Below are 25281 nucleotides of genomic sequence, written 5' to 3'. Positions count from 1 at the left end.
CTTTGGAAGTCTGCCATCCTTGTTCAGATTTTGGTTTTGTGACTTATCCATATGGGTAGAGACTACCCCATTCATGTCTCCCATCAAAATGATATTTGTATAGTCAATATAGTCCAGCATTGTCTCATGCAGCCTCTTGAAAAATTCCGACTTCCCATCATTTGGTGCATATATTCCAACTATCAGAAATTTTTCTCCTTGTGATTGTATTTCAATCGCCAAAATTCTTCCTTGTTCATCTTTAAAAACCAATTTTGGTGACAGGCTCTCCTTTGCATAGATCACTACTCCTCTTTTTTTTACCTTGTCTGATGAAATAAACTCTTGGCCTAGTCTCTTGTTAATTAATACTCTCCTGTGGAGCCTGGTCACATGTGTTTCTTGAAGGCAAATAACATCCAATTGTTCTTTTCTTAATATATGAAAAATCTTCTTCCTCCTTTCGGGAGAATTTGCACCATTAATATTCCAACTAAGAAGCTGCAGAGACATCCTGGCTCAATTTATTTGTCAGCAGGGGGATCTTTTTTATCTTCTTCACCTGGAGGTGGAACCGGATTGAGGCCAAACGAAGGAGGTGGCCAGGGTCCTGCTACTCCTTTCCGAAGATCCTCCCCGTGGTCGTTTAGAAACTTTTCTTGCTCCTCCGCTGTTCTGATTCTTACCTTCCTCTCTTTCAGGGTAAAAGATAGTCCTTGAGGGAATTCCCACCTATAAGGGATTTTATTGTTTCTCAGTAGGCTTGCTAAATCCTTATACGTAATTCTTAAATCCAAAAGCTGTTTTGGTATATCTCTGAAGATTTCTGCCGTCTTCCCCTGAATCACCAATGGATTTTTGAAATGTAGGCCGAGTATGTTGTCTTTTTCTTGCTTAGATCTCAAAATGATCAAGCAGTCTCTTGGTTTATCCTTCTTGACCACTCTTCCTAGTCTGAAAGCGGTGACTATTTTAAAGTCCTTCTCTTCTGTCAATCCCCAAAATTTGGAGATTTCTGTTGTCAAAAAGCCAATCAAGTCCTCCTTCTCAGATTCTGGGATATTTCTCAATCTAAGATTATTTTCCCTATTTTTCAATTCTGCCAGGGACAGGTACGCTTGCTGTTCCGTTACCTGTCTACTGAGTGGCCTCACCTCCCCTCTTAATTCCTCTATCCTCTTTTTATTTTCCTCTGCTTTAGTATTAACTTCTTCAACTAATTTCCGGTTTTCTGTTGTGACCTTTTCAATACCACTTATTGCCTGTGTATTTTTAGTGACCTGGTCTGTCAATTTATTAATGGAAGCTGTCACCTGGTCAAATTTAACGGATTGTTCATCAAATCTAGCTGCCTGTTCGTCAGCTTTCTTATTCAATGCTCCCAGTTGATCCAATATTTCTTTAGAGACAGGATCTATCCCTCCAGCAGCCATCTCCCCAAAAGATGGTTGTGTAAATTGTCCTTCTTGCAGACCTGTCACAATTGGGACAGACGATCTGCGTAACTGTCCAGGCAGAGTTGTTTGCACAAGTTCGGAATGTTTTGCTTTCCTTCCAGCCCTTGTTTTTGATGCGCCACTCATTCCACAGCTGTCCCGGATTCAAGGTCAAACTGTAAATCCCATGGGAAACAGTCCTGAGAGAGTAAACATCCAGAAAAAACAAAAAGAAAGGAAAATCGGCAGTTCTGAGACTGTTAGTTCTATAATCCAGTAGAGGGAGCTCCCAAAAGCAAACTTGGAGGAGAGGAATAGAAAGATTCCGCCATTAAATTCCCACAAAGGAGGAGAAAGAGAAAAAATAAGAATCAAATAGCATCCAAAACAGGGGGATCTTGCATTCAATTTTAACTGCAGAGAGAAGTAGTTCTTAACGAAGGTGCATGCAACAGTTCCCTTTTCTTTTCCAGATACAAAATAGCCCAATCTAGTTTTGTAATTTATATACAGTTACCGCAGTCCGATACAACTTATATCCAGGCAGATCGGGAGCCGGGTTTCGAAACTTTGTAATCCACAAATAGGGAAGAGGAGAGACCACAGTTTTAGTCCAGATACGAAGCTGTTATAACTTCTTTTAAAATCAGAGCAGTCTAAATCAAGTTTGCCAAGTAAATTCCAATTTCTTTTGAACTCCTTTCAATGCTTCCGCTTTAGAAAAGTCTTTGCTTGATACTTTAGGCAGAGCCGGAAGACTGACTTCCTTTTTAACGTCTCCCGCTTTCAGCCGAATTTCACCAAATTAGTTCTGATTTAAAGCTTTAATTTTCTTACTCACGAGTAAGTTGTTTCGATCCAATTGTTGAAGGAAGAAAGGTCAGCGCTAGTCAGCAGCAGCCGCGCGGCTTCGCTTCCGCGGAAAGAGCGATGGATTCACAGCACCGCTACCCCCTCCACGTTCCGATACCCCTTACGGGGTCTCTTCTGCGTATCCGAGGTCGCTTCTGGTGCCCGCCGAACCCCACGGCCACGAGCTCACTCTACCCGTGGTTTATCTGGATGGGTCGTCGCTGTGCCGCAGCGCACGACCCTTTTCCGCGGAGCCCCTCTTCAGCAGCTGAAGAGGACCGCCATTGCTGAGCGCGCCGCCTCCGGAAGTCCGAGAAGTCAGTGATTTGGAGGAGAACATAAAATGGACAACAGAGAATCAGTGGAAGTACAGAAAGCTTGCTGTCCGCATTAACTGTCATGGGCTGGCTGGGTGCAGAGGAGTGGGAGGAGGCATTAGCTGGGGGGCACCCCCAGGGAAAGAAGGCTCGGAGTCAGGGGATTGGTGGTGGGTCAGTGTTGAGTGGTCAGAGGGAGAAGCCTGGGAGGAGGAAGTGTCGGAAGCTGAAGCGGCAACAGGACTTAGTGAGCAAGAGGAGTCTGTGGCAGAGAGCAGTGCAGACCCTGAAGCTGAAGAGGAGGCAGAGTTGAGGCAGGCTGCTGAAAAACCCAGGGAGTCTCCCCCTCCTGCTGCAACCAGCTCCCCTCCCCACTGGTCTCCCAGAACACGTAGAGAAATGAAAAGAGAAGAGATTGATTGTGTGCAGACACAGTCTCCAGCATAGCTGTCAACCTTCCCCTTTTTTGCGGGAAATTCCCTTATTCCAGCGCTGCTTCCCGCTGCTATCCCGGATTGTTAGATATCCCGTAGACTGTCCCCGGGACTGGTGAGGCTGCTGATCCCTTATTTTCGAGGCTGTTTATTTTCAAATCTGAAAGTTGACAGCTATGTTCTCCAGTTGCTTGGGAATAAACCCTGGAGAGGAAGGGATTTAGACAGCAGTGGGAAAGCAGGGACCTTCGGTCTTCGCAGCTGCAAGACCTACTTGGGAAGAGTTGCTGTGATCACTAAGTCCTGTGCTGTGTGGGATGTTTTGAATAAAGAGTTAACTTCACTGATACCGGTGGGTTTTTAAATTGCTGACATATACCTGACATATTCTTCAGCCACCCATTAGGTAGAGTAGGGCTCCTTAGGCCCAGAGGGCTGAAATTTCCAGACATTCCCGTTCCTTCCACAGCCAGGAACTCACAGGCTATTAATACTCACCCAATCTCTTATGAGAAGCAATTTCAGCACAGCAAAGTATTTCAATTAACCAAAGTCTCACAGCTTGGTGTGGATTTTTTTTTAATCAACATTTTATTCATCCCCAGCCCTTGTAGCTGGGAAACAAATCAGCAACTCTTTCCTTCAACCATATTAAAGAAATCAAATAATTAAAGGGGTGGAGGTGGGAAATCAATCGAGGGAAGCCAGTTCTGAGAAATCCATTTCTTGCATCTCTTTTACTTTCTGTAATAAATTTGGGGTTGGGTTAAATGGAATTTGGGGTCTCCTCTAAGCTGGATTTCTGCAAGCAGAAAAGGGAACTGCAAAAGTGGTCAGACCAGTCTCTCTATTGACTTGAAGACCCAGCCAAGTTTATTGTCTAATCCAGGGGTCTGCAACCTGCGGCTCCGGAGCCACACGTGGCTCTTTTACACCTTTGCCGCGGCTCCAGGGCGGATACTAGCGAGGGGAGGAGGCGCATTGTTCACCCCGACACTCCCCACTGTGGCGGGCGCTGTACTGGCTGTGATGTCGCATAGGGGCAGTGTGTGCGTTAGTCACGCACTGTCCCAAGGTCACCTTCCCACCCGCTGTTGGATCAGAGGGCAGCGGCGTGCATGCTTTAAATGTCACAATGGTTTTGCGGCTCCCAGGGTTTGTTTTTTCATCGGAAACGGGTCCAAGTGGCTCTTTTTGTCTTAAAGGTTGCAGACCCCTGGTCTACTCTGTTATGTTAAGCTTGGGCCATACTGTTTCATAGAAACCAAATAGCCAGAGAGCTTCTAGAAGGGGAGGTTTTGCATGCAGCAGGTTCCAGTAGTCCAGGCTTCCTCAACCTCAGCCTCCAGATGTTTTGAGACTACAATTTCCATCATCCCTGACCACGGGTCCTGCTAGCTAGGGATCATGGGAGTTGTAGGCCAAAAACATCTGCAGGGTCGAGGTTGAGGAAGCCTGCAATAGTTCAACACCCCAAGATCTCCAAGGAGGTTTGAGAGCATCTCCTGCCCAAAACTGAGCTAGCTGGACCAATGGTCTGACTTGAGTGTATGGCAGCCCCCTAAGATGAAGGGGGCAGATCTCTCCTCTCCCCAGGCTGCAGGCGACGACACCGGCAAGAGAACAACAGGGCTGGAACTGGTGCTGGAACTGGGAACCGCAAACAGAAACTGAGTCTGATTTTGCTCGCTGTCCCAGATCCAAAGCTGTGGATTTGGTGGTACCTCTAGAAACCCAACAGGGAAGTCAGGATATGGTTACCAGATTTTTTTCAATGAATCCAAGGACACCTTTTGTTATGTACTGAGTTGAATAGGATTCAGAATGTAGCAGTCTGATTGGTCCTAGAACAATAGGATTCAGAATGCAGCGGTCTGATTGGTCCTAGAACAATAGGATTCAGAATGCAGCAGTCTGATTGGTCCTAGAACAATAGGATCCAGAATGCAGTCGTCCGATTGGTCCACAGGAGCCACCCAATCCAACTCCAGGTGGAAGTGAAGCCGCAACCTGATTGGCCTACAGGAGAATCCCGGAATTAGCCAATCACATGGGGCCCATTGTGTAAACCCTTTACCTTTCTAGATCAGTGTTTCCCAACCTTGGGCCTCCAGCTGTTTTTGAACTACAATTCCCATCATCCCTGACCACTGGTCTTGCTAGCTAGGGATGATGGGAGTTGTAGTCCAAAAACAGCTGGAGGCCCAAGGTTGGGAAACACTGTTCTAGATCATTCTGCGCATCATTCAGCTTCCTTGGTTGGGCTGCAATGCTTCCTTCCCCCAACCCAACGTTGTCACACTATTGCTGCCAGGGGGGGGAGCTCTTGCAACACAGGCGGGACAAAAAAAATTAAAACAGAATCTTTCTGGTATTAAAGTTGCAGGATTCCAGCAGGAAATTGCAGGGCACAAAATGGCACATCAGCCCCCAAACATATGCAGGCAACAGAAGTATTAAAAGTGGCATTGCAAAGAACTGCCCCTATACTGTCACAAGAGCACCTGGAGGGGTGATGTGTGAAGGAAGCCCCACAACTGTGCCAGATAACCAGTAGCTGCCTCATTCCCACAACATTTCCTCCGTTTCTCTCACAAGGCAATGCTATAAAGACAGGGCCTTGCCAGGGCTAGAGAATGAAATTGGGCACAGGAGAAAGGATTAGAAGCCATGGGGAGAGAGGACGGAAGCCTCACTCTGCGGTTTTCTCTAGATTGCAGGCCTCTTCCTTCAACAAGCCGCAGTCACACGTTTTCCATCTCTCAAAACCCTGAGGACTAGCCACCCTTATTTAAAATGAAAGGATCGCCTCTCCTAGTATGCCCCATGGAGGACCTTAAGGTCCACAAATAACAATACTTTGGAGGTCTCGAGCCTCAAGGAGGTTAGATTGGTCTCAACTAGGGCCAGGGCCTTTTCAGCACTGGCCCCGACGTGGTGGAACGCTCTGTCACAAGAGACTAGGGCCCTGTGGGACCTGACATCTTTCCGCAGGGCCTGCAAGACAGAGCTGTTCTGCCTGGCCTTTGGTCTGGACTCAGTCTGACCCTTATGTTTCCCTCCCCTTATGGTTTTGATCTATGGGCTATTATTAAAACGAGGCTGCATTTTAAATTCCATTTTAACCTGTATCTTAAATTGGCCCCCCCTTATTTTTTTACTGTAATTTTACTGGTGTTCCATTTTAACCTGTATTTTAAATTGGTTTTGTTTCCCCCCTCTCTTTTTCCCCTATTATGTTTTTACTGTGATTTTATTGGTGTTAGCTGCCCTGAGCACGGCTCTGGCCGGGGAGGGTGGGGTATAAATAAAATTTATTATTATATTATTATTATTCTCGGAAACCTGCGTTCTGCACCACCCGAGTTCACGCAGCAGTGGAGAATATGAAGTACCCCGGACGTTAGTGCCATTATCTGATTTTGACTTACAGCATCAAAAGATGGAATCATTTCAATGATTGAATCGTTGAGTCCTTCAGTTCTGGACCTCACTAGACTCAGATTAATGCTTTAAAAAGAAAAGAAAAAAATCAAGGCCGTCTCCCTCTCTCCCATTCCACCCTGCCTTTTTCAATCCTAGCAAAACTAGCCTTCATAATAGCATCTCACTGTTCCTGAAAAGAGTTCAGGACAACGTAATGGGATTATCTCATTTTACCCTCACAACAACCATGTGAGGTGGGTCAGATACATAGCGAGCAATGTGCCCAAGGTCATCCACTTATATATTTTCACTATTAGATGAGGATCTGAATTCAGGAGTCACACACCCAAACCCAACAGTCTAGACATGACGCCACATCAACTGCTGAACACTTAAGGGTATCCTCCACTCCCTCAAATGAAAAGTCTTTCGGATTTGTTGTGAGAAAAGCCAGAGGTTTTTTTTTTCCATCGCTGGCACACGTCCTCCGTTGTAAATGAAATAATCTCCTCTGGAGATCTTGCTTTTAAACAGTCCAGCCGAAAACACAAGTCATCAGGGATGGGAGAGTGGAGAGCAAGCCACAGCTTTTAATACACTGTTATCTTCTCACTTGCTTTCCTCAAGGAGGGGCAGCTGGGCAGAACGGCTTCAAGATCTGGAGAAAAGAAGCGCACAGAAAGTGAGCAGAGTGCATCTAAACTGGAGGGAACCGCTAAGGCGGTCAGGCTCCTGCGAGTGCAGAATGGCAGAGCCCACATCCTGGAGGTTGCTGGGAATCAATTCTGTGCTGAATGAATTGACTTCTAATTCATTTTGGGACCAAGCTGGAGGGTTTCTTACAGGGGTTGGGAACCGCCAACCGAAGGGACAAATTTGTCCCGCCAGCCCTCCCCATTTGGCTCAATGAAACTGAGGGAAGATTATATTAAAGCTATAGAGGCAATATATAGGAAACAAAAAAAACAAACTTATTTTCAATAACGAAATAACAGAAGAATTTTGTATGAAGAGGGGGACAAGACAAGGTTGCCCCTTGTCACCACTACTATTTATTATGGTACTGGAATTATTGATGAATGCCATAAGAAATGATAATAAAATAAAAGGTATCTCATTAGGGGGAAAGGAATATAAGATCAAAGCATTTGCAGATGACCTGATTCTGACGGTTGAAAACCCCAAATAAAGTATAATACAGATAATTGAAAGCGGTTTTATTTTGTAAACCGCTCTGTGACCCTTGGGTGAAGGGTGGTAAAGAAATTTAATAAAATATAAAAAATAAGCCATGAATGACGGGACGTAAACCAGGCCCGGCGCTGCTGTATCCCATTCTCAATGAGTCCCTTTCGGAATCAGCAAACTTACACTCTCTGGGCTAGTGGTGATGTATTAAACTGTATCCATCCACCGTAGAGTATTCGGGGTCTACTGTAAGAAGCAGATGAACAATAAATTAGCATTGCAAAAGATGGAAAGGGCGCATGCGCGACAAGGTGGCGCAACTGCCAGGAATGCGGTCCTGAGAGGGGAATCTCCTGACCTCTAGCAAAGGGACCTGTTTATTAGCATGCGTCTTGCTTTACTTACACCAGGGGTGCCCAAACTTTTTTCAAAGAGGGCCAAATTTGATGAAGTCGTTGAGTTTTTTGTTTTTTACAGTTTTACCCCAAATTGTTGAGGACTGAAGGTGCTGAACTTTTTTTAAGATTGTACCCCAGGACATATACTGCCACGGGGGCCAGATTAAACAAACCAGCGGGCCAGATATTAGGCCCACGAAATGGACTTTGGACAAGCCCGGCTTACGCAGAGGTTAGGCCAGTGGTTCCCGAAATGGGACGGTTATTTAGGGGGGCACACGCTAAGAGACAAGGGGGTAACCGGGTGCTGGAGGTGTAATTGAACATCAGTCTTTGTATCACTGGATCAAATTCATCACTCTTGTTGAATCCGTTAAACTAAATTGTTTCAATTGGATTTTGAAAGAATGTGCAATTGTTTCAAATTTTGCAGTGCGGTTCTCTTCCTTAGTGGTGTTATGTACTGAGTTGAATAGGATCCAAAGTGCAGCAGTCTGATTGGTCCTAGAGCAATAGGGTTCAGAATGCAGCAGTCTGATTGGTCCTAGAGCAATAGGGTTCAGAATGCAGCAGTCTGATTGGTCCTAGAGCAATAGGGTTCAGAATGCAGCAGTCTGATTGGTCCTAGAGCAATAGGTTTCAGATTGGAGCAGTCTGATTGGTCCGCAGGAGCCACCCAATCCAACTCCAGGTGGAAGTGAATCCGCAACCTGATTGGCCTACAGGAGAATCGTGGAATTAGCCAATCACGTGGGTCCCATTGTGTAAATAATGTATATAAAGCAGACATTTCGGGGGAACTGGCATTCCTCACTACTATGAGCTGAATAAAGAGCATGAAATCCACATTCGACTCCGAGTATATTTCAGTGGGCTGGGCAAACCACTATTTTAAGCAGTGCTTTTTACAGGGTTGGAATCAGAGATGAGTTTATGGAAGCAAGAAAGTGGTGGCTCCAAAAACTTTGGGAATCACTGGGTTCGGCTCCGTCCGGCCATTAGTGAGCATTTGTTGGGATTTGCTTGCAGGGAGGTTATACGAAAAAATAGCAATGGTCCTGAATTCATCTTGACTCACATTTTTTCAGTGAATCTCCCCATCAATTTCTAAACCCTAAAAGAAAGCAGGTTTGTTGCACGTGGGTGACAGATTAAAGTGTGCGAGCAAACCTAAATTTTCTGGTATGCACTTCAATCTCTCCCAGAAAATGCTGATAGTCTGGAGGCGACCAGAGAATTTACAGCACCATAATACTACAGGAATTCCCAGAGTTTCAGGGCAGAGCAAGATGGTGGGGTTCTGTGTTGGCTCCCCCCCCCAACATAAAAAGAAGCAGCAGCAAAATTCTCAAAAAATGCAGCTGGTTTGGAAGAAAACTTCTGGTTGCTTACATGGCCCGCTGGAAGGAATAGGTAGCTTTGGCCTCCTGCAGAGAGAGAGAGAAGAAAAATTCATTTTTTTTTTCATTTGTTGAATTTCTATACAGCCCTTCATTTTAGGATCACAGAGAGGTCTGTGGTATAAAAATAACACAGTAACAAAGCAAACAATAACACACACACACATACACAGTTTTAAAAGGCCATAGATTATTTAATTAGCCAAAAGCCTGGGAGAAGAGGGAAGTTTTCTCCTGGCACCTAAATACAGTGGTGCCCCGCAAGACGAATGCCTCGCAAGACGGAAAACCCGCTAGACGAAAGGGTTTTCCGTTTTGGAGGTGCTTCGCAAAACGAATTTCCTATGGGCTTGCTTCGCAAGACGACAATGTCTTGCGAGTTCCTGCAGGGGTTCCCCCCCCTTTTTCTAAGCCGCTAAGCCGCTTATCAGCTGATCCGATCAGCAGATAAGCTGCTAAAAGCCGCTAAAAGCCACTAATAGCGCTAATCCGCTAATCCGTCAATGGGCTTGCTTCGCAAGACGAAAAAACCGCTAGACGAAGAGAATCACAGAACGGATTCTTTTCGTCTCGCGAGGCACCACTGTATTTAATTAGCCAGAAGCCTGGGAGAAGAGGGAAGTTTTCTCTTGGCGCCTAAATATATTCAGTGAAGGTAGCAAGTGAGCCTCCCTGGGGAAAGCGTTCCACAAATGGGGGGCCACTGCGGAAGAGGCCTCGGATGATGATTGCAGGGTCTGGGTTGGTTCAGAGGCAGTCCTTGAGGTATTGCGGTCCTAAGCTGTCTAAGTTTTTATAGGTCAAAACCAGCACTTTGAATTGGGCCCAGAAGCTAATTGGCAGCCAGTGCAGTCAAGCCACAATCGCTATAATATGCTCAAACCGTCTTGCTTTTGTGAGCAACCTGGCCACTGAATTTTGCACCAGATGAAGTTTCAGAACCATCTTCAGAGGCAGCCCTACATATAATGTGTTGCAGTAATCTAACCTAGAGGTTTATTAAAATATTTAATAGAATTCAGCTTTTAGGGTTGTTGTTGTTGTTCCACTCATATGTCAAAAAGCCTTCTAAGCGGTTTACAACTATAAAATTGATCCATAATCACACCTGCATGTTAACCCAGTAACAGACAGTCTGCACTAGTGAAACCGTGAAGCTCCAGTATACGTGAAGGAGTGTCTCCACCCCCATTGTTCTGCCCAGACACTGAGGTCCAGCGCTGAGGGCCTTCTGGCGGTTCCCTCACTGCAAGAAGCCAAGTTACAGGGAACCAGGCAGAGGGCCTTCTCGGTAGTGGCACCCGCCCTGTGGAATGCCCTCCCATCAGATGTCAAAGAGATAAACAACTACCTGACATTTAGAAGACATCAGGGAAGTTTTTAATGTGTGACATTTTCATGTATTTTAAATCTTTGTTGGAAGCCGCCCAGAGTGGCTGGGGAAACCCAGCCAGATGGGCGGGGTACAAATAAATTATTATTATTAATTATTATTATTATTATTATTATTATTGCCAGGAGGTGCAATGCCATTAATACCATCTTATATTTATATTACTGAAAGGTTGAAGGTTTGGGGGGGGGTTGCATGTTGCTACATTAGCAATTGGGACACGGGTGGCGCTGTGGGTTAAACCACAGAGCCTAGGACTTGCCGATCAGAAGGCTGGCGGTTTGAATCCCCGTGACAGAGTGAGCTCCCGTTGCTCGGTCCCTGTACTGCCAACCTAGCAGTTCGAAAGCACGTCAAAGTGCAAGTAAATAAATAGGTACTGCTCTGGCGGAAAGGTAAACGGCATTTCCGTGCGCTGCTCTGGTTTGCCAGAAGCGGCTTAGTCATGCTGTCCACATGACGCGGAAGCTGTATGCCGGCTCCCTCGGCCAATAAAGCGAGATGAGCGCCGCAACCCCAGAGTCGGTCATGACTGGACCTAATGGTCAGGGGTCCCTTTACCTTTACCCTACATTAGCTATTAAGCTGCTGTTTTATGCACTGTTATGAAACTGTTCTTAGAACAGTTGGTTTTGAGATGTGTTCCCGTTTTCTTGGCTGCAAGTTGCTCCATTTGCGCAAAGGCAGCACACCACCAAAATGACTGTGATTACTGCCGCCACATTGGCATCCCCTGATGCAACTTAATCAATTACGGTACTTAACTTTAATCAATTACTTCCCTCCTTTATCCTTACCTCCCAGGGGCAGGGGCTTGATTTCTCCCTGGCGCTGCATTCTTCTGAGTGTTGTAATAGTTTTCGTAGACCACTGGATCTGCAGAGAAAGGAAGGGAGAGCAGGCAGATTGCAAAGCGGTCATCGTTTTGTAAAACAGGCTGCAGAACCATCGGCAAAAGCCACTTGCTTTTTGGCCAAATTTTGGACAGGAAAGCCACTACAATTATTACAGCTAGGGAGTAGAACATACTGGGAGGAAGACCCAGACAGAACCCTTCTCCCACCCTGAGTGCAACTTTTTTTGAAAAAAAATATTTTTATTGTTATCATTCACTTTAACACACCATACAGAAAAAGAAAGGAAATATCCATCACCACAAAAACAACAAAGAGAAAAAAATTGATACATCAACTAGCAGTCTCTAAAACTTAAAAATAAAAATGGTCTTTTTCTATCGACCAGACTTCCCGTCTATTCCTTTTTTCAAATTCTCATTATTTGTTCACTGTCGTTACATAACAAGTTTTTTTATATAATTTAATCATCTTTAATCCATTCTTAGATTTTACATCATTCTCGAAACTACTACTGAAATTATTCGAATGCTGCAAATGACCTTAAACTACAATTATTATTTTTCAAATAGATTTTAAAGACTTTCCATTTTGAAATAAATGCCTGTTTTGGTTTGTTTTTTATTTTTTCTGACATACTATCTAGTTCAGCATATTCCGCCAACTTTTGAATCCATTCTAATCTTGACGGAACTTTGTCACTCTTCCAATCTGCCGCAATGAGAACTCTTGCTGCGACTGTGGCATATAAAAAGATCTCTGTTACCTTTTGGGGAATATCCGAATCTGTGATTCCCAAAAAAGAAAGCTTCTGGTTTTCTATTAAAGGATATTTTAAGCATTTTTTCAAATACTATATGGATGTCCTCCCCAAAGACCTTAATTTCTTTACATTGCCACCACATGTGGAATAAAGTACCTGGCTTTTCTTTACACCTCCAACAATTACCTTAGACGCTTTTGTACATCTTAGAATGTTTCCAGGGAGTTAGATACCACCGACGTTGCATTTTAAGTAAATTCTCTCTCAAAGCGTAACAAACTGTAAATTTCCAGTTTATTTTCCACAGGTTTTCCCACTGCTTCATGGTTATTGTGTACCCAAAGTATTGCGACCACTTTGCCACAGCCACTGTGACCTCCTCCTCCTTGACAAGCCCAGTCAAGGAGGAGTCGGTACCACAGCATGCAACTTTTTGACCCACATATAGTGACATTCCCCCTCTCTTTACAGAAAAAACGGATACCGAAAAGGGACATGGTTCACCCACTGCTGTGATGTTCTCTGCGCTTCCAGAATCTGAGATGGCTCCACTTACTTGGTGGGACGGTCCCTGTTTTGCGGGCATTCACAAAAAACTCGATGTCCTTCTCGATGCTGCACTGCTCAAGGCTCTTGCGTATCTCCTCGTAGTTCTGCAAGATACAAAACAGAAGGAATCATCCCTGGTCATGAATGGGGTAACTGTGCCCCTGAAGGACCAGGTGCGCAGCCTGGAAGTCATTTTGGATTCACAGCTGTCCATGGAGGTGCAGGTCAAATCTGCGTCCAGGGCAGCTGTCTACCAGCTCCATCTGGTACGCAGGCTGAGACCCTATCTGCCCGCAGACTGTCTTGCCAGAGTGGTGCATGCTCTGGTTATCTCTCGCTTGGACTACTGCAATGCGCTCTATGTGGGGCTACCTTTGAAGGTGACCCAGAAACTGCAATTAATCCAGATTGTGGCAGCTAGACTGGTGACTGGGAGTGGCTGCCAGGACCACATAACACCGGTCCTGAGAGATCTGCATTAGCTCCCAGTACATTTCTGAGCCCAATTCAAAGTGTTGGTGCTGACCTTTAAAGCCCTAAACGGCCTCGGTCCTGTATACCTGAAGGAGCGTCTCTACCCCCATCGTTCAGCCCGGACACTGAGGTCCAGCTCTGAGGGCCTTCTGGCGGTTCCCTCACTGCGAGAAGTGAGGTTACAGGGAACCAGGCAGAGGGCCTTCTTGGTAGTGGCACCAGCCCTGTGGAATGCCCTCCCTTCAGATGTCAAGGAAATAAACAACTACCTGACTTTTAGAAGACATTTGAAGGCAGCCCTGTTTAGGGAAGTTTTTAATGTTTGATGTTTTATCGTGTTTTTAATATCCTGTTGGAAGCCACCCAGAGTGGCTGGGGAGGCCTGGCCAGATGGGTGGGGTATAAGTAATAAATTATTATTATTATTATTATTATTATTATTATTATTATTATTATCCCAGTGGCTCCAAAGAAATATTCTGACAAGGGGTCAGGGAGAAAGAGGGCACACCACCTCATCTTCGAAAGTGACTTCTGTTACGTCACAAGAAGTCAAATTATCTTTCTGAGAGGGAACAAAATCATCGGGGGCAAATTCAGGTTGCCTCACCCTCTGCCAGTCCATTGGATTCTATTTCTCACCAACGCCTCTGTCTCCATCCATTAAAAAAGCCAAACTTCTTGGCACTGAACAGTGAGGGTCACAGCAAACAGGAAGCAGGAGATGTACGTTTGTGATCTCCAGAGTTAAGTGGTCCCCCAGATGTTGAAGGACTCCAGGCCCCACCGAACCTGACCATTGTTCATGCTGGCCGGGGCTGATGGGAGCAGTTCTTGGTCTCCGGCCCTGTCCTGGAGAATGCAGACATGCGGTCCTCTACTTACCTCGTCGTTCTTGACACATTCCTGAGAGAGCTGGTTGACGTGGAGCCACAGAGCATTCCGGAAATAGTTTATCCTTTCGGTCTCTTGGCTCTCGAAGAACTGCGGGGAGAGAGGCAGAGGACAAGGCTGAATTCAGAGGCAAAATATCAGCATCTAATTCCTTTGGAAAGAACCTTGCTTTGGTCTTTTCTCCTTCGTTGGGAGTAATTATAACCTTAAGCACGGATAATAATTACTAAACTAAACCCCCGCCACCTTTTAAAAACATCAGCAAATGAAGCAATCAGCATCGGACTTGAGAAACGGCAGCAAGTTGTCAATCTAACTTTTCAAAAGCAATCCCAAAATTGTGCAAACGTCTCAGAAGGTGCAGCTTGTGATGTTTGTCACCCCTGGGGCATCAAGGTCCCCATGCAAAAGGTGCTGTGCAACATGTTACTCACTAGTGCAAGGGGGGAGGAATTGCAAGACAGCATTTAACTGACGCAACCAATAAAATTGTGTTCTCAGAGATAGCCATAAGGAGGCAATGAAGTATCAATTCCAGATTCTGAACAGGCTCCACCCACACCGCCTGTTTGTTTATTATTTGTCAAAATAACTAAAACTCCTTGAAAAATGCACTGTGACATAAGCAACACACTCCACCTGTCATTGTTTTCAGGAATGTTACTCAACACCCACCCACAGCCATTGTTAGGATTATCTGTTACCATATCATTACAGATATAACGTTCTTCCTTACATTTCTGTCCCGCAAGGGCCTGGACTGACTCCAGTTACAAAAGCTAAGACTCTTGGACTGGGGTGTGGTTTTGTGTTTTTGATGTCATTTAAAAAAATCTTTATTTTATATCTTAACAATTTATGTAGAAATTGTTCGGTTTGGCTGTGCATTTTCTGATGATCTATTTACTACTTTTGTTACGTTGCAATCAGGGTCTTGCGAAAGAGCAATGTTAACAATTGATGACCCCCTTCTACCAGTCCACAATAGAAAGTGTCCTTTTGTATTGTATTACAGTGTGGTACATTGGCTTGACAGACACGGACAGAAAGTCTCTACAGAGGGTGGTGAATACAGCACATGATATCATGGGCTGTTCCCTGAGCCCGCTAGATGACATCGCAAGGGATCAATGCCTTAGGAGAGCGAGAAAAATTCTCAGGGACGACTCATAACCTGGCCAGCGCCTCTTTAATCTTCTACCCTCGGGCAGGAGATATAGAAGTATAATCAGATGTACCAACAGGCCATGGGCTGTTAGGCTGCTGAACGGAAAATAATATAGTGCAACTGACTTTCGGGGTTGGTGTGTAGTGCAACAAGCACACAGAGTGCAATGAGATTGAGTGTTTGTTGGGGGGGGAAGGGAGGCTCGGTTGATTTCATTGTACATAGGTTGTACATTGACAATAAAGGTATTATCATCATAGAATCATAGAATCATAGAGTTGGAAGAGACCACAAGGGCCATCGAGTCCAACCCCCTGCCAAGCAGGAAACACCATCAGAGCACTCCTGACATATGGTTGTCAAGCCTCTGCTTAAAGACCTCCAAAGTAGGAGACTCCACCACACTCCTTGGCAGCAAATTCCACTGTTGAGCAGCTCTTACTGTCAGGAAGTTCTTCCTAATGATTAGGTGGAATCTTCTTTCTTGTAGTTTGGATCCATTGCTCCGTGTCCGCTTCTCTGGAGCAGCAGAAAACAACCTTTCTCCCTCCTCTATGGGACATCCTTTTATATATTTGAACATGGCTATCATATCACCCCTTAACCGCCTCTTCTCCAGGCTAAACATGCCCAGCTCCCTTAGCCGTTCCTCATAAGGCACCGTTTCCAGGCCTTTGACCATTTTGGTTGCCCTCCTCTGGACATGTTCCAGTTTGTCAGTGTCCTTCTTGAACTGTGGTGCCCAGAACTGGACACAGTACTCCAGGTGAGGTCTGACCAGAGCAGAATACAGTGGTACTATTACTTCCCTTGATCTAGATGCTATACTCCTATTGATGCAGCCCAGAATTGCGTTGGCTTTTTTAGCTGCCGCGTCACACTGTTGGCTCATGTCATTATCATCATCATCATCATCATCATCATGTGATCTTCTTCCATGATGTAAGCTGCCTTGTGCATGGTTTGAACTGTAGAAAGCTACACTAAAATATACTTGGAGTCGAGAGTGGATTTCATGCTCTTTATTCAGCTCATAGTGGTGAGGAGGAATGGAAGTTCCCCCAGAATGTCTGCTTTATATACATTATTTACACAATGGGCCCCAAGTGATTGGCTAAGTCCGGGATTCACCTGTAGGCCAATCAGGTTGCGGATTCACTTCCACCTGGAGCTGGATTGGGTGGCTCCTGCGGACCAATCAAACTGCTGCATTCTGAATCCTATTGTTCTAGGACCAATCAGACTGCTGCCTTTTGGATCCTATTCAACTCAGTACATAACATACATACAAATAAAATTATTTATGTACGTTACATAACCTTGGTCTCCCTGATCTTAGTCAAGCACAGTAAGTCCTACGCGAAAGCAGCTCTATAAAACCGCTGCCGGGTTTTCAATCTGATTAGAACTGACAAAGTGAGCCATCAATTTATACACTTGAAATCCAGTTCTTTTTCATACACTCAGGCTGACTGAAATGCCAGAACAGAGTCTGAACATGAGAAACTGGGGGCTCTGGCCAGTCATTCTAAATAAAAGTACATAACATTCCCCCACAAAAAAATCATGCTGTGACAGTCTACCTCAACCTGGCACCCTCTAGATGTTAAAGGTAAAGGTCCCCCTGCCGTACGGGCCAGTCGTGTCCGACTCTAGGGTTGTGCGCCCATCTCACTCTAGAGGCCAGGGGCCAGCGCTGTCCGGAGACACTTCCGGGTCACGTGGCCAGCGTGACGAAGCTGCTCTGGCGAACCGGCACCAGCGCACCACACGGAAACACCATTTACCTTCCCACTATAAAGCGGTCCCTATTTATCTACTTGCACTTAAGAGTGCTTTTGAACTGCTAGATGGGCAGGAGCTGGGACCAAAAGACGGGAGCTCACCCCGCCGCGGGGATTCGAACCGCCGACCATGCGATCGGCAAGCCCTAGGCACTGAGGTTTTACCCACAGCGCCACCCGCGTCCCAGATGTTATTGAACTACAATTTCCATCAGCCCAAGCCAGTGTTGCATGCACCTAAATATCTGGAAAGAGCCCCATTCTTGAAAACATTTTGTTCTAAATCCTGCCTGCATCTCTGAAGCATAGCTGTCAACTTTGGGGAGGAATCCTATTCGGAATAAGGGAATTTCCCTTAAAAAATGGGAAACATTGACAGCTATGCTCTGAAGAAGGAAGGGAATTCCCTGCACAGTATATCCATTTCCATGTGGATAATTTAAATGCAATAATCTTAACACTATTTCCAGTTCCCCAAGAAAGAATGCAGATATTCAAGATGCTTTCGAGAACTCGAGGGCATCTAAAAAGCAATCCCTGCCTAGCAAATGGTTTTCTTGCAACACTCTGACTTTACTTGTGGGCTGCCCCCTTTTCCGTGGGGCAGGGTGGGTCTCCTCCCTGTAGCTTTTCAAAGAAACCTCACCCGCTTGAGGAAGTGACTGGCAATCCTCTGTTTTGTTACAAGTACGCACACCCAACGGGCAATCCAAAACACACAACATTCAAAGGTGAGGGATGAAGTTTCCTTTACACACTTATTTCTATGTTTTGGCTGCTGCTAGCTAATCTGGATTCCTCCGCCCTATTTCTTTTCGACATGAAGTGTACAGAATTCGAACCCAGAACCCAGTATTTGGGGTAAGGGGGCAGGGGAACCTTTTTTGCAGGCTGAGGGCCACATTTCCTTGCGAGTACCCTTCCAGGGGCCACATTCAGTTCCACCCATACAGCTTTTTTAGGGGGGGGAATAGCGGCTAGTGGCAGACACCCCTTCTTACAGGCACGGCGAGCCTCTTTTAAGACTCAAGGGCCACATTCCCTTCTAGGAAATCTTGCAGGGGCCGCATGCCGGGGCGAGGACAAAAAGTGGCCAGGGCAAAAAACAGTAGGCTAGTTTCTCCAGAGACACACCAGGCAAGGAAGAGACATTATCAAGGTTTCGAGGACATATTCCAGTCAGGCAAAAACACCAGTGAGGCGAATTGAACAAAATATTTCTGTGACGACAACACTCTCTGAGCTATACAGTGGTACCTCGGGTTACATACGCTTCAGGTTACAGGCTCCGCTAACCCAGAAATAGTGCTTCAGGTTAAGAGCTTTGCTTCAGGATAAGAACAGAAATCGTGCTCTGGCGGCGCGGCAGCAGTGGGAGGCCCCATTAGCTAAAGTGGTGCTTCAGGTTAAGAACAGTTTCAGGTTAAGTACAGACCTACGGAACAAATTAAGTACTTAACCTGAGGTACCACTGTACTGCCTGCCCCAGCATCCTGTCGCCTCAGGAGAGGCAGCCTAACCATTTCCCCCCCAAATAATCTTTATTAGTTTTTCAATTAGATACTCCACATACACATATTGTATTACATTTTACCTTTATACTTGCTCTTCAGAGCTGACTTCCCTCCTTCCTTCTTCTGTTTTTTTATGTCACATATAATTTTATCACATTATTTTCTTCCATTTTGTATATTGTTATTCATTTTCCATATTTTGTCCACAGTGTATCCATAAACAAATAAATCCTCATGTTTATACAATTCTTGTTGTCTGTCTGTATTCATTTACAGCTACTGTTAGTTATATTAGTTTCCTTATACATATTATTTTCATTATCCATCACTTTTCTTATCTTTCCCGTTATGAGGTTTGTTTCCAATTCTACTGGTTTCACGATTTCATCTTATCTTTCCTATAAGAGGCAGCCAAACCTTTGTTATATTCATATTTACCTCACACGCCTTGACATGCTCATTCTTCCATTCTTCCCTGATCTTCTCCAGGGCACCAACGTTCGTCTGATACACCCTGTCTGCAGTTGGAGAAATAAAAAAAAGAGAAATCTGGTCATGTCAAGAAAAGATGGGCCAAACATAGAATTGGAGATTTGGAAAGGGTCAAGTTCAATCCCACTAGCAGTGCAAGAATCACAGCTACAGAAGCTGTGACGGTTGGCTATCCAACCTCGGTTTAAAGACCTCCAAGGAAGGGGAGTCCGCCATCTTCCATGGGACTTCATTCTACCACCGAATGGCTCGTTCCGTCAGAAATTTATGATACGCTAATCTTTATTGTCATTGCCCCACACAGAACAACGAAATTGAAAAATCTACATCAGACATTCCAAAACCAACAAGCCTGCTATCCCAGCTATCCCAACCTGGTTAGCCCCCTAAAAAGTCTGATACCCCATAATTAAATACAATATACTCCCATACAGGCTCCTTACAATGCGTTTAAAACCAAAATCGCATTTGGGTAGAAACTGTTTCTCAGGTGGCTAGTCCTAGTCTTTATAACTCTGTACCTTCTTCCAGAAGGCAGAAGCTGACAGAAATCATTTCATTTTTGGGGTGCGCACTATCCTGTGCTATCTCTGCAGTTTTCTTATGACACCTGACAGCATAGATTTCATCCAAGGTGGGAAGAGTGCTCCCAATTATTCTTTCCACAGTCTTTACAACCCTGGACAGCAATGTTTTTTCCCTGGCCGTGCAGCTCCCAAACCATAAGTTAATACACTCACAGACCATAAGTTACCGTATTTTTCGGACTATTGGACGCACCGGTCCATAGGACTCACCTAGATTTGGGGGGGGGGGGAATAAAGGCAAAAAAAAAATTATTCCCCCCCCCCCGCCAGGCGCGGGGCTGGGGCGGGGAAGCCCAAGCTTCCCCCTCCCCCAGAACGGGACCCAGAGCCATGCCGAAGCTGCGCGCAGCTTTGGCATCGCTCTGGGAGCTTGCGGGGCTGGGGGAGGAGGAAGCCTTCCGCCAGCCTCCAAACCATGTCGGGAGACAGCGGGATGGCGGGCTGCGCCTCTCCCGCTGTCCCCCGAGTTTGCGGGGCTGGGCCAGCCTTCTAACCAAGTCGGGGGACAGTGGGAAGGGCGCGCTGCGCCCCTGCCGCTGTCTCCCGAGTTTGCGGGGCTGGCGACGGGGAGGAGCAGGCTTCTCCCCCCGCCAGCCTTCTAGACAAGTCGGGGGACAGCGGCAAAGGCGCGTGCGCCTCTCCCGCTGTCCCCCGAGTTTGCGGGGCTGGCGACGGGGAGGAGCAGGCTTCTCCCCCCGCCAGCCTTCTAGACAAGTCGGGGGACAGCGGCAAAGGCGCGCTGCGCCTCTCCCGCTGTCCCCCGAGTTTGCGGGGCTGGCGACGGGGAGGAGCAGGCTTCTCCCCCCGCCAGCCTTCTAGACAAGTCGGGGGACAGCGGCAAAGGCGCGCTGCGCCTCTCCCGCTGTCCCCCGAGTTTGCGGGGCTGGCGACGGGGAGGAGCAGGCTTCTCCCCCCGCCAGCCTTCTAGACAAGTCGGGGGACAGCGGGAAGGGCGTGCTGCGCCTCTCCCGCTGTCCCCCAAGCTTGTGGGGCTGGCGGTGGGACTCTCCTGAAGCCTGGAGGTTGTGGGGCTGGTGGGGGGGAGAAGCAGGCTTGCTTCTCCCACCCCCAGCCTCCAGATCAGGTCGGGGAATAGCGGGATGGCGGAGCGCCGCCATCCCGCTATTCCCCGACCTGATCTGGAGGTTGTGGGGCTGGGGGGGGGAGAAGCAGGCTTGCTTCTCCCACCCCAGCCTCCAGATCAGGTCGGGGAATAGCGGGATGGCGGAGCGCTGCCATCCCGCTATTCCCCGACCTGATCTGGAGGTTGTGGGGATGGTGGGGGGGGGGAGAAGCAGGCTTGCTTCTCCCACCCCAGCCTCCAGATCAGGTCGGGGAATAGCGGGATGGCGGCGCTTTGCCATCCCCCTATCCCCCGAGCTTGTGGGGCTGGGGGGGGAGAAGCAGGCTTGCTTCTCCCCCCGCCAGCCTCCAGATCAGGTCGGGGAATAGCGGGGTGGCGGCTCTGCGCCTCCCCGCTGTCCCCAGCTTTTGGGTGCAGGCTGCTGCCCGCAAGCCTTGCGAGCCCGCGGGACATCCCGCCGGGCTTGCAAGACTTGGGATAGCTTCCTGAAGCCTGGAGAGTGAGAGGGGTCGGTGCGCACGGACCCCTCTCGCTCTCCAGGCTTCAGCAAAAGCCTGCATTCGCACCATAGGACGCACACACATTTCCCCTTCATTTTTGGAGGGGAAAAAGTGCGTCCTATAGTGCGAAAAATACGGTAATACACTCTCCACAGTACAATGGTAAAATGCCATCAACAGGTCCTTTGAGAGATTGTTTTTCCGGAGGATTCTCAGAAAATATAACCTCTGCTGCTTTCTCCCCAGGTTAGGTCATCTCTCAACTCCATCCCTAGAAATCGAAACACGGAGACCTGTTCCACACATTTTCCCTCAATAATAAGTGACTGACTATTCAATTTACATTTCCTAAAGTCCACAATAATCTCTTTTGTTTTCTTTAAGCTAAGGAGTAAGTTGTTTTTCCTGCACGACTCCCCCAACTGCTCAACTTCCTTCCTATAGGCCGCCTCCCCCTCTCCAGCCATGATTAAACCAACCACCGTTGTATCATCTGCAAACTTAATGATCTTATTAATGAGGTATTTGGGGGGACAGTCAGCTGTGTAGAGCGTTCTTCCCGATGTTCAGTTGGAATCTCCTTTCTTGTAACCTAAATCCAGCAGAAAAGGAGCTCGCTCCTTCCACCATGTTGTTAACCCTTCAGATATCTGAAGGGAATCACAGAATTGTAGAGTTGGAAGGGGCCACCGCAGATCAAGCTGCAGCTAAAGGCAGCGGAGCAGAGGTCCATGCAAAAGTTGGCAACCCAACTTTTCGGGCGAGGTTAACTCACCTGAATCTTCCAGGGCTGTCTTTGTCTGAGCCAACTTCACGAAGAGCTGGAAGGGAAGCAAAAGAAAGGAGGTCAATCGTTGTTCGGCCAGCCAAGAGAGCAGCTCTGTGAGGAAGTGTTGGGCAGATGGGTCTCCAACCGCCATCTTGGTTAAGGGAAGGAGGCCTGACCTCAGCCTTCCCTAGAACTTCCATTTTGTTTATAAGGTACCTTCTACCACATGTGGTGGACCTGCAAAGAGGTAATGGCTTTCTGGGAAATGATATACAATGAGTTGAAGAAAATGTTTAAAAGTACATTTGTTAAGAAACCAAAAGCTCTCCACCACTGAGCTATGGTCCTCCCTCTTTCATCTCCCTATTTTTGGCCTCGTTTAGGGCCATACTTCGGCCTGACCCAGCTCCCTCTCCCCACGACCCCCCTTGCACCTTCCTAACCTTTTCCTGCTGCTTTTGTGTGACCAGGTTGGCGCTCCGGTGGACGGCCTGCTCCGCCTCGTCCTTGTCCCGGCACCTTTGCTCATACAGCCTCTTGGCCTGAGGGGAAACCGGGATGCAACAGGTTGCAAAGGATGTACATCAAAGGGTTAAGACAAAGACCATAACAACTTGAGACCAGGCTACCTATGAGATTGGCCTTGTGTGTTCAGACCCAGAAACCTCACCATTAAATAAATTCACACTTGACTCAAATTTTGGGTTTGGTTTTTGGCAGAATTTAGGCCACAACTTTATTGATTACAGAAAGTGACTGGCTGCATAGGCTCTGGTTCGACTAGCTCCCTGCCATACAGGTAGCGCTGACCCAGGGCACCAGCATAGGTCAGCCTAGGGTGAACACCTGGATAAGCGGAAAGCCAGGAACGGGCTAACTCCACCACCCAAATGTCCCCCTGGACTCAGGCATGGGCACAGCCCCCTCACAGGTGTTGACCAAACCATCAAGTCCCTGGATTCCTTTAACGGAATACCCTTCACATAGGGATGGCGAGAGCGTTCTCTCATCCCTATCACCTGAACCAGAGCCTATCCGCAACCTTATAAGTGGTGATGATTTGTTATGCAGCAGGCGAAACCCAAATGGCAACAGCCAATCAGCCAAGTGGGGGAAATTCCTGCCGTGCCCCTGTCCCAGCAACAGATGACACACGATGGCACAGCAGGGTCAAGCGCAAAGCCCTAAAAGTAGGGAGAGGTGGGCAGGTGTTCCAAATGCACATGCCAAAAGAGGAAGCTCTGGGTCATGTAAGGTAAAGGTAAAGGACCCCTGACAGTTAAGTCCAGTCGCAAACAACTCTGAGGTTGCGGCGCTCATCTCGCTTTACTGGCCGAGGGAGCCGGTGTACAGCTTCTGGATCATGTGGCCAGCATGACAAAGCCGCTTTCTGGCAAACCAGAGCAGCACATGGAAACGCCGTTACCTTCCCGCTGGAGTAGTACCTATTTATCTACTTGCACTTTTGGGGGTGCTTTTGAACCGCTAGATTGGCAGGAGCAGGGACCGAGCAACAGGAGCTCACCCCGTCACGGGGATTCGAACAGCCGACCTTCTGATCGGTAAGTCCTAGGCTCTGTGGTTTAACCCACAGCGCCACCCACGTCTGTGAATGGGTATAAATAGGTCCCTTGAACCGTTTAGACTGTGTCCCATTGGCCAGATTGCTCCCAGCTTCGAGGGACCTACCAATCGGGTATTGTGGCTGACCAACGTACCCACCCACAACACAGGGTGTTGGTTGTGCAGGCCTCACCGCACTATGTGCCCTCTTTAAGGGAGGATCCGATTTGTCCTATAAATGTTCTCTAGATTGCTTCGATCTGTGGCAGCAACGCAGCCACAGGCGTCACATATAATACCTGCTCTGCTTTTGTAAGAAACTGATCTTTGGAACTCCCTGCCTCTTGACACCAGGTAAGCGCTGTTTTATTCTCTCTGCAAACCATGTTGAGACTTTCTACACTCAGGCTCGTCTCGCCGAATGAAGCTGAACCTGCTTCACCACACGACTGCCAGAGAGGCGATCTGCAAGGGCACGTGGTATTTTAAGAACCAGAGGAGAAGAATTAACTCACGTCCAGGGTTTTCTTGTACTGCAGATTCCGGTTTTTGTGAATCGCGTCCATTATGAGTTCAATCTGCGGAAAAAATACCAGGGTTAGTGGAGCCTTTTGCTCCTCAGCAGAACAGGGAAGGAAAGAGAAATCCGTTTCCCCTTTCTAAATATAGAAGGCCACACACGTTTTACAAGGAGAGGAATTACCGCGAACGTCTTCCGCTTCATCTTGCAAAACTGAATTGTCATGTCTTTGCTACAGGCCTCCGATTGGGACATCTAACAGAGAATCTGAATTCCACTGAATTTTTGAGGTTTGTTAAAGGGTTGTATTTCCTGATAACCGAAGCAGAGCGCCAGTAAAAGACATTCAATCATGCCGAGAGCACAGCAGCTTCACTTTGCTTCCTCATGTACTACTTGAAATTGTTTCATTCTCTTTGCAGACCCATGGCTGCTAGAAACTTGGTTTAATTTAACCAAAGTTGAGTTTCCTTGTTGATTCGGGTCAGAGGAGACAGGATTTTCAGCCAGGCTTTTGGGCTTGATCTTGGGGAGTTTTACGATACTACTATGCTTCTTATTTTTTATTGGTTCCAAAGTTTAATATTTTATTGCTAAGTCGCTGTTGAGTTCACTGTTCCTTTAAAAAAGCAACTGATACGTGCAATAAAATAATGGATTCATAGCTGCATCCTGCCCAACATTTTTCAGTGGGGAGGGTATAATTATGGAAGCTTTCAGCTCGAAAAGGAAATTCAAAACCAAAAGCTTTTCCTCCAGAGCTTTGAAATGCAGAAACGCAAGATATCGCCCTCAAACAAGGAAGCTGTGCTGTGCTAACTGGTCTGGGCCCTATGCGGTTAAGGTGCAAGCTGAATTTTGTTCCACTAGCCAAGGAGAGGGGGAAGCAGTTGTGAAAGGAATGAGGAAATTAAAATGGGCAGACAAGAAACTATGCCTTGTC

General features: G+C 46.9%; 1 protein-coding gene across 3 annotated transcripts in view; it reads right to left on the bottom strand.

Moving 5' to 3' along the window:
* Window positions 1-6659: 6659 nt before the first annotated feature.
* Window positions 6660-25281, bottom strand: part of PSTPIP2 (proline-serine-threonine phosphatase interacting protein 2) — a 58092-nt gene continuing 39470 nt past the window's right edge. For all 3 annotated transcript variants that reach the window (XM_083466167.1, XM_083466168.1, XM_083466169.1), the window contains exons 6-15: window positions 24334-24396; window positions 22699-22797; window positions 22262-22307; window positions 19262-19341; window positions 14349-14447; window positions 12997-13093; window positions 11621-11699; window positions 9423-9457; window positions 7816-7878; window positions 6660-7102 (exon numbers count right to left, since the gene is read on the bottom strand). In XM_083466167.1, the coding sequence (XP_083322293.1) occupies window positions 7826-7878; window positions 9423-9457; window positions 11621-11699; window positions 12997-13093; window positions 14349-14447; window positions 19262-19341; window positions 22262-22307; window positions 22699-22797; window positions 24334-24396 (651 nt within the window). In that variant the 3' untranslated portion in view covers window positions 6660-7102; window positions 7816-7825. The remainder of the gene's footprint in view (window positions 7103-7815; window positions 7879-9422; window positions 9458-11620; window positions 11700-12996; window positions 13094-14348; window positions 14448-19261; window positions 19342-22261; window positions 22308-22698; window positions 22798-24333; window positions 24397-25281) is intronic.

This window comes from Podarcis liolepis (assembly GCF_965112155.1).
Source record: "Podarcis liolepis genome assembly, chromosome: 11".
NCBI lineage: Eukaryota > Metazoa > Chordata > Lepidosauria > Squamata > Lacertidae > Podarcis > Podarcis liolepis.
Note: the sequence above shows the minus strand (reverse complement) of the source record. Positions and strands in the feature narration are given on the sequence as shown.